Below are 9,913 nucleotides of genomic sequence, written 5' to 3'. Positions count from 1 at the left end.
TGGTGAAACAGCAAGTACACATGCAGGTGAACCCTGTTTATGAATTAGAACTATATATTGTAGGCTATGAGATTTTGTTGAAAAGTTCTAAGTAAGTGAACGGCATGACCAAAGAAATGTGTTAGAATAACTGGTAACGGCATAAAGGATAATGCACAGAAAGGGAAAGATGAAGGATGAAGATGAAACATTACATTTAAACAGGAGGCATACTGTTTAAATGTCAGTTGAAAACTTTAAATGTAAGTTAAATGTAAGTAATTGGATGTTAGGAGTGAGGAAGAAAGAGGTGTTGAAGATGATTCCAAAGTTCCTTTCATGGACATCTAGATGATTGTAATAGGGATTCAGGAGGAGACCTAGGTTACAGTAGGAAGATAAAGAGAATGTTAGTTCAGGCCGAACACATTGGCCCACGCCCGTAATCCCAGCACTTTGGGAGACCGAGGTGGGCGGATCACTTGAGGTAAGGAGTTTGAGACCAGCCTGACCAACATGGTGAAACCCCGTCTCTACTAAAAATACAAAATTAGCTGGGCGTGGTGGCATGCACCTGTAGTCCCAGCCACTTGGGAGCCTGTGGCAGGAGAATTGCTTTAACCTGGGAGGTGGAGGTTGCAATGAGCCAGCATCACACCACTGCACTTGAGCCTGGATGACAAGCGAGTCTCCATCTCAAAAAAGAAAACAAACAAAAGAAGAGAACGTTAGTTCAGTTTGGTTCATGTTAAATTTAGATATCTTTCAAAATTTTTTTAATTATAAAGATAGGATCTCACTATGTTGCTGAATTTGATCTTGAACTCCTGGACTCAAGTGATCCTCCCACCATGGCCTCCCAATGTGCTGAGATCACAGTTGTGAGCCACCACACCTGGCCTAAATTTAAATATCTTCATAACACCTAGGTGAAGTTTTCCAACAGACATTTGAAAACAGGAGTTTGGAGCTCAGGAAGTTAGGTGACTAGAAACAATGAATTTGGGAGCCATTAGCCTTATATATTGCCATTAGTTACAATCTCATGCTAGATAAAGTTGCTTAGGGACATGTATGCACTTGAGCTGTTCCCTTTGGAAGACCAGTTAGAGCTAGGATTGCGAAATTATAAGCATCAATATTTTAAAAAATCGAAAGGTACCTTTGTTGACTTGGAGCATGCAGATTATACTAGGAATCTAGTTAGAACTCTGTTGCAGGATTAGCCAACCAACTATTGCTAATATCTTGATGCAGCATGAGAAACATTTGTACTATTTGAGAAAATTTGAGTAGCATTTTTGAAAGGCATTTTGGAATATATGAGATTCTATTTCAAAGGCTGCCTAGGTTTATGCTTAGTCTAGAAATACTTTTTAAGAAGCCATAAGAAAACAAATCCTTCTTTATACATTAATGTGAATGGACTTGATATGAAAAGGATGGCATGTTTTTTATGAAGACAACTTAAAAAAGCATGTAGTTTAGTAAAAAGTGTGTTTTTGTAAAAGCTTGTCTCTTCTCTCATTGGTATTCCTTAATTTATAACAATAATAAATTAATAAGTATGAATAATTAACATCATTAATAATAAACATTAATTTATCATTACTAATAATAGTTTAAAGATAGGGTCTTGCCCTGATGCTCAGGCTGGAGTACAGTGGCATGATCATAGCTCAGTGTAGCCTTGAACTCCTGAGTTCAAGTGATCCTCCTGCCTCAGCCTCTCAAGTAACAGATTACCAGGTGCATACCACCATGCCATGCCTGGCTGATTTTGTTTGTTTGTTTTATGCGATGGGGTCACACTCTGTCACCCAGACTGGAGTGCAGTGACGTGATCTTGGCCCACTGCAACCGCTGCCTCCTGGGTTCAAGCAATTCTCCTGCCTCAGCCTCCCAAGTAGCTAGGACTATAGGCATATGCCACCATGCCCGGCTAATTCTTTTGTATTTTTAGTAGAGATAGGGTTTTACCATATTGGCCAGGCTGGTCTTGAACTCCTGACCTCAGGTGATCCACTTACCTCTGCCTGCTGCAGTGCTGGGATTATAGGCATGAGCCACCATGCCTGGCCTATGCCTGATTTATTTTTAATTTTTTTTGTAGCGGCGGGGTCTTGCTTTGCTATTCAAGCTGATCTCAAACTCCTAGGCTCGAGCAGTCCTCCCGCCTTGGCCTCCCTAAGTGCTGGGATTATAGGTGTGATGCCCCATGCCTGGCCTAACCTATAATTATTAAGTATCCATCATAGGCAGAGTACTATTTGATGGGTAATACGGAGGCATAGAAAAAAATTAAAATATTTCTAATTCCACATTTTCAAAACTAAAGCATATCCTATGATAATGTATTTCACAAAGAAACTGTGTTTTCTCAAAACTCTCAAGGAAAAAGTTTATTTGGAAGAGACAGAAGAAAATTTAGTGTGCTTTTTGCCTTATACCAAGTATAGACTTGGATATGTGAAAATAGGTCATACATGTTAGTGTACCTTTTTGGATTACTTGAGAAGACTCGAATTCATTGAGATAAGCAGTAGCATTTAGCATTCATTTTGCTAATAAAATCTAAAGTTCAGAAAATAGTTTTAAGAAAGAGGGATAGGAATTTATTCAATCATCTTTTGTTCTTTTAATAAATACTTATTACGGATACCGTTCCATTTATTAGATACAGTATTGAACAAAATGGCAAAAATACCTGCCCTCATGAAGCTTGGTGACCAGCCTGGCCAATATGGCGATACCCCATCTCTACTAAAAATACAAAAACTAGCTGGGTGTGGTGGCACGTGCCTGTAGTCCCAGCTACTTAGGAGGCTAAGGCAGAAGAATCGCTTGAACCTGCGAGGCAGAGGTTGCAGTGAGCCAAGATTGCGCCACTGCACTCCAGCCTGAATGACAGAGTGAGACTGCATCTCGGAAAANAAAAAAAAAAAAAAAGAAAAAGGAGGAAATGATTAATAGACATATCAACTTGGATGGCTCTTAAGGATATTATCGTGACTAAAAACCAGGCCAGACATGGTGGCTCGTGCCTGTAATCCCAACACTTTGGAAGGCTGAGGCAGGAAGTTGACCAGCTTGGTCAACTTCGTGAAACCCCGTCTCTAAATAATTAGTAAGGCATGGTGGTGGATGCTTGTAGTTCTAGCTGCTTGGGAAGCTGAGGTGGGAGGAGGTCAAGGCTGTAGCTAGCCACGACCGTGCCGCCGCAATCCATCCTGAAAGACAGAGCAAGACTCTGTCTCAAAAAGCAAACAAATGCAAACAAGAAAATAAAAAAGCCAATCTCAAAAGGTTTCTGACTGTATGATTTCGTTTATATAGTATTCTCAAAGTGATGAAATTACATAAATGGAAAACAGATGATTGATTTCTAGGAGTTAGGTATGGTGGGGCATAGAGGAACAAACATGGCTATATAGCGGTAGTACAAGGGAGATCTTTATGGTGGTGAGATACTTTTGTATCTTTTTTTCATACAAAAGATTAAACAGAGGAAAAGTGAGGTACATATGTGAGAATACTCAGTAATGACTGAGTCTGAATAGTTGTATTTGCTATTGTAGTAATTGCAATGGTTGTTCCACAAATCTGCACGTGCGATAAAGTGACATAGAACTATTCATACACATTGTACCCATGTCAAATTCTGGGTTTCGATATCGTTCTATAATTATGGAAGATTTAACCATTGGAGGAAACTGCATGAAGGCTACACAGGACCTCTCTGCTCTGTCTTTGGAACTTCCTGTGAATCTATAATTATCTCAAAATAAAAAGTTTTTAAAGAAGGATTACTGCCTTGGCTGCTCTTTTGAGGAGTAATCCTAGGAGGTTATTGTAGAAATCTAAGGAAGAGGTAATAGTTGCTGTTAAACAAGGCTGGTGGCACTAGAGTGGAGTGAAGACGGGGTGAGAAATAGTTGGATTCTGAATATGGTTTGAATGTAGAGTGAATAGAATTTGCTGATGGATAGGATGGAGGGTGTGAGAGCAAGAGAAGCATGAAGGATGCCATAAAAGTTTTTGGCCTGGTCAATGGAAGCGAGAAGAAAAGAGATAGTGACAAGAAGCAACAACAAGGCAAGAAGCCCAGTAAGAGGTAGTTGGATTCCTGGCAAGGAAGACAAAATGACAAACCCTCTTCCTCTAGTGAGTGGCAGCCCGCGCCTGGGAGTTAGAGGACAATAGCATATTAAAGGGAGTGCACTCCTATTAACCCGCTCAGAGGTGCTAAGTTATCTTGGCCTCGCCCTGCTTTTTTGGAAAGAAGCGTTTGTTTGATAAACAGGAAGTCGTTTCCATGGGTGTAGGAAGAAGAAATGATAGAACTGAGTGGCAAAGCAAAGAATTGCTAGCTGTGGTTAGTTTGGAATTGGCAGAAAATTTTCAGGTGGTCACCTAAGATGAGCACACATGCTGCCTTTTCCCCTTTCCAGGCTGGGTTCATTCTTCACTGAAATGGGAGGTTTCTGCCTATTGCTTGTTCTGCTGTCAGGATGTGTTCGTTTTCAGCTACTGTTTTGCATCAGCTATGAGTCGTAGACTTAGCAGACAAATGGAGACACTGTCTGAATGGAAAAGTGACTTATTTTAAGAAACGTTGGCTCCTCACCGCTATCCCATTAGTGGCATACCTCTGACGCTCCATTGAAGCTGGCCTAGGGAAGCTTAAGACTGGCTTCTGTGTATTTTTGCTCTTTGAAAGGTTAGAACCTAAATGTACCACAAGATATTTTCTTTCTGAGTAAGATGGGGACAAAATTACAAACAGTGAATTCTGAAGCAGACTTACATGATGGTGCTCTAATACTTTAGAAACTTCAAAATTGATTTCCTATACTTCTAGCAATATTACTCTTTGCGGGGTATGGAAATCTCTTAGTATTACTCACTTTTTTTCATTTTGCAAGGAAAGGCAGACCAAAAATAAAGAAGACCAGTGCCAAGTTAGGGTCCCTGGAAAGTGAGAAAGAGAACTTAAACTCTTTTTACTTTTGACAAGCACTTGAAACAGGAGAACCTTTTTTTCCTTTTAGTGAAGAATCACCTTATCCCTGTCTGTACATCCTTGGAGTAAAGTTCTAGTCAAAGAAAACTTTAAATTTGTCCCAGACCTGTAATGGCAACTAAATAGATAAGTAGTTGATTGATGGTGAAAAAAGCTTAGTGTAATGCACTTGACTTTACACAGCAGGTGTCTAATTGTGGTTTGCTTAGATTGGTTGGATGGGGAGGGGACAAGAATCTTGCTGGGGTTATGGCTGCAGTGTGGATGATTGGGATGAGGATATGGGTAGCAGTCGTGGCTCAGTATTTAGGAGAGCTAGCTCACTGAATTGCCTGGAAGAAGCAGAACAGCTCTAGAGTTCCTTGCAATTGGAGTTTATCCTGACAAGGTTCAACATATATTTTACTTTGCATATTGAGTGGATTCAGGGGCCATTGGGTTTCATTTGCCTTCTGAAAGTACTGCAGTATTTGTTAAAATGCTGTGACTATGTGTTAAGTCCAGGCCAGGCTACAGCTCTGGATTTCTTCATCGAACGTTAAATGTCACATTTGAACTTGAAGAATGTTTGCTGCCTGCCTCTAGAGCGTATACAAGTATAAAGCAGCCATTTGTCAGCAAGCAGCTGAAAGGTGATTTTTAGCAGGGACTGAAAACCACTGCAGGCTGCTGGCTTCCTGGCACACCCACTAGACCTCATAGGTTTACAGTGAAAGCAAACCAATGGGAGTAGGGGTTAGGGGGATAAGATGGGCAAAAATCAGAGCAGAGGCTGAAATGTGAATGAGGTTGAGCCACCAAAAGGGGCTTGTATGTGAAGAGCACAGTGCTCCCAAAGAGAAGAAGAAGAAAACTTGAATGCCAAACACAATGGCTAGGAGCAAATATCTCATGCAAACACTCTTTTGAAAAAAGTGGTTTGTTCAATAAGTGTATTTAGAGTCCAGCTAAAAAAAAGTGATTTATCTTCTTTGTATCTATAACTATAGGGGTACTGAAGGTACCTTTGGGGAAAGTATTATAGTTTAAGCTGTATTACCTGGTGTGCTATTACAGACACCTTTTAACCAGAACCATTAACAGTGACAGTCAGTGTATAGAAAATCACCTTTAAGCTAGGCAGAATTCTGCAGCGCTGTGTGCTCTTATTAACTAGATGTTTAAATATTCCCTATATAGTATTGAGTGAACCTTTTAAAAAATGTCTTTTGCAACATCTTTGAAAGTGAAAGTTTTGACATATGATACTCTTTTTTTTTTAAAATGAGCTTCTGATGGTAAACCTTCATAAGAGTTTACTTTTATGTTTCTCAAGAATAGCTGTCTCTTCAAAGCTCTTTAATTAGACAAGGTTTAGCAACTAAAACATATTATTAGAATAATTAGGTCTTGGGTTAAGAGAAATAGGGGAGTCTTGCTCTGTTGCCCAGGCTGAGTGCAGTGGCGCTACCTCAGCTCACTGCAACCTCTGCCTCCCCGATTCAAGCGATCCTCCTGCCTCAGCCTCCTGAGGTGATTACAGGCGCCCACCACCATGCCCAGCTAATTTTTTGTATTTTTAGTAAAGACAGGGTTTCAGTGTATTAGCCAGGATGGTCTTGATCTCCTGACCTTGTGATGCATCTGCCTTGGCCTCCCGAAGTGCTAGGATTACAGTCATGAGCCACCGCACACAGCTGACGTATAATAATCAGAGTACATGTTTATTCCCAAATAATTCTATTCTGTCTTTGGGTATAGCATGCAACAGAGTTTACTTCTATTTAGCAGATCAAGAGGTGGGGTTTTGGCAGGCTAAATGATTTGTCCAGGGACAACTGATGTGCCATTGTAGAGATAAAACAGAACTAGGCTGCATTCCACCAGCTTCTGGCCTGTATAACAGTTTTGAGAAATTTCCAATCATTTTAGGAAAACGAGGTACTTAGAAATTTATAAAGAGTTTCATAATAAAAGTAAATCACTTATTTTGGAAATCATAAAATTAATCATTCTGCAGCATTTAAGAAGCGCTTTGATGTGTTCTGGTAATTAGTGTTTACTGCCAGACGAATGTCTCTTGGGCATTTTAATTAATGGGTAGCTTGGCCAAATGAGCTTCTGATGGTAAACCTTCATAAGAGTTTATTTTTATGTTTCTCAAGAATAGCTGTCTCTTCAAAGCTCTTTAATTAGACAAGGTTTAGCAACTAAAACATATTATTAGAATAATTAGGCCTTGGGTTAAGAGAAATAGGGGGTCAAAGGAGCAGGTACTGTTAGAAAATGGCCTCTTAAAACATAGCGTTCTACCTCTGATGGATGGCCAGTTCTTTCACAGCTTCTGTTAAGTTACTGTCCCTAGTTGGGACTTCGTGTTGTTTAAAGTTCATAGCAGACCACCAGAAGCCTAAACACACCCAAGTGGGAGCTTATCCCCAACTCTGACCTCCCGGGGAAAGCTTGATTCTAGTCCTTTTAACTGCTAAGTGGAAGACTTCTTATTTTATTCCTTTTTTCTATTAAATTGGTAATCTTGCCTATAACAATGACTTGGTTTTTTTGAGGGAGATGCTTCAAAAGCCTTGTATTGTCAACAAAAATCACAAAAATTCCTTTGAGGAGCTTTCTTAATGATTTACATTATCTACATACAAGACATGTTCTTAAAGTGACTATAGTATTTGTATTCCAGAATGTTACATTCCTTGTGGTCAGAATGCAGTTTGAATTATTTTACAGTCTGCTCTGTAGATGGGTCGGTATCTAGCTCCTCTTCTTCAACCTTCTCCCCTGGCGTTTCTTGCCACAAGCGTTGAGTCTTGCAGTTATTGCTAGTAAATATGTGCTACCCTGAAATTCCTCTTCGTGGTGAAGGAAAGATACACCTGACCAGTGCTGTGAGTGAGATGTTACCAAACAATGTGTATTCTTACCAAAAGTACTGTTGATAAATAAACAACAGTATATTTATCTGTATTCCCTCATTTTTCACTTTCCTACCATCTCAGAATGCTTATGATGGCAAATATGTCCTTTTCCGAGCTAGATCAGTTAATTAAAGGACAGTGCTCATGAGACTATTAGCCATTTCTAACAGAACCACTGTATCATAGCTGACATTTCTAATCCCTTTAGCTGTCATGACCTGTCTGTGTTTTGGTTTGATAAAGAACTGAGTCACAGATATGTATATCGTTGGTTTGGTCTAAACCTACTGCCATTATTGGAAAGTTCTTAAAGAACCTGCTAATCCATCAAATCATTTTTGAATATTGAAGATAGCCTGCTTTATAGTATTATAGATTTTTTCACATGTAAATTCTTTTGATATACCTTAATTAACAACATGGCCAATGAAATGATTTTATTTAAGTTGGTAGAAACTTCACTTGGTTTTTGATTGATGCTATCTGTAAAAATTAACATTGTTTAAGAACCATTTGGTAAGCCCCATAAATGCAGATATAAAGATGTGAGTATATCACTACGCGCTCCAGAGAACAGGGACTAAGTGTGTTTTTATGTCAAATGGAAGAACTTTGAGAAAGCAGAAGAGATGGTAACCTAAACAGAGTGCTCTATCCAGCCCCTTAGCAGTGACTAATTTCTGTCTACTCTTTCCTTAAATGATTGAATATTGGGGCCTTGCTTTTTTATCTCCCGTTTAACACAGGAAATATTTCTGATGCTTACCTTCATGTGTGTTTGCTCATGTCTGTAATCTTCTGCAGTGGGGATATGAAAAGAAAGGTTTTTAGTTCTATGATCCTTGATAAATACCTTATAACCCTCAGAGCTCTTTTCCAAACGAAAGTACAAGTGTGTTCTTATGCATGCTTTTGTATAACAGGATTTATACTTAAAATAGTTTGGATATTTATTACTAATAAATTTTTATAGATGCAAACCAGGACTATCGATGTAGTGTTCTCTCTTTGTTCATTTTGCTTCTTTAACTCATTCATTTGAGAGGGCCCCTTGTAGCCCTCCTTAAAAGTCTACCTTTTGAAATTATACAAGTGTCCAGAATGAAAACTGACTGTATTCTTCTTCAACACAGACCACCTGGTGGCCCATGGTAGAATGGCAGAAAAGGAGGCGCGTCGGAAATTCAAACAGATCGTCACAGCTGTCTATTTTTGTCACTGTCGGAACATTGTTCATCGTGATTTAAAAGCTGAAAATTTACTTCTGGATGCCAATCTGAATATCAAAATAGCAGGTGAGAACTGTACTAACGTGAGATAGGGACAAAGGAGCTTTTCCTTTGGAGCTCTTAAAGCAAGGGCTTATCTATTTCCATCTCTTCAGAAAGAACTATTGTGAAAGTAAATTTAAGATTTACAAAACTAGCCTGAAAATTGATAAACTTTAAAAGTAATTTTTTCCCCCTAAGACTGAGTCTTGTTGTCACTCAGGCTGGAGTGCAGTGGTGAATCTCAACTCACTGCAACCTCCATCTCCTGGGTTCAAGTGATTCTCCTGCCTCAGCCTCCCAAGTAGCTGGGATTACAGGTGCGTGTCACTACGCCTGGCTAATTTTTATATTTTTAGTAGAGATGGGGCTTCGCCATGTTGGCCATGCTGGTCTCAAACTCCTGACCTCAAGTGATCCGCCTGCCTTGGCCTCCCAAAGTGCTGGGATTACAGGCGTGAGCCACTGCACCCGGCCCATTTATTTTTAATGTAGTATCAGCTGGAACGAGGCTGGGGAGAAAGAAAGGAAAGGGTAATGTTTAAAATACTATTACTTTGGTTAACAGGTCCTTTTTTAAATAATAAGAAATCAAATATGTAATAAAGTAGAAAGGAAAACTGCTAAAATTATATACCCTCCTCTCACCTTCACTTGAGAAGGTTGGTTTGTGTATTTATGTCACTGTTGACACAGAGAATACTTTTTTCTTTTCTTTTCTTTTTTTCTTTTTT

At 39.4% G+C, this 9,913-nt stretch overlaps 1 protein-coding gene across 7 annotated transcripts in view; it reads left to right on the top strand.

Moving 5' to 3' along the window:
• SIK3 (SIK family kinase 3) overlaps nt 1-9,913 on the top strand; it is a 245,081-nt gene that overhangs the window by 156,588 nt on the left and 78,580 nt on the right. For all 7 annotated transcript variants that reach the window (XM_017523349.2, XM_037736656.1, XM_017523354.2 and 4 more), the window contains exon 4: nt 9,045-9,206. In XM_017523349.2, coding sequence (XP_017378838.1) covers nt 9,045-9,206 — 162 coding nt within the window. The remainder of the gene's footprint in view (nt 1-9,044; nt 9,207-9,913) is intronic.

Source organism: Cebus imitator, unplaced genomic scaffold, assembly GCF_001604975.1.
Source record: "Cebus imitator isolate Cc_AM_T3 unplaced genomic scaffold, Cebus_imitator-1.0 Scaffold28, whole genome shotgun sequence".
NCBI lineage: Eukaryota > Metazoa > Chordata > Mammalia > Primates > Cebidae > Cebus > Cebus imitator.
Note: the sequence above shows the minus strand (reverse complement) of the source record. Positions and strands in the feature narration are given on the sequence as shown.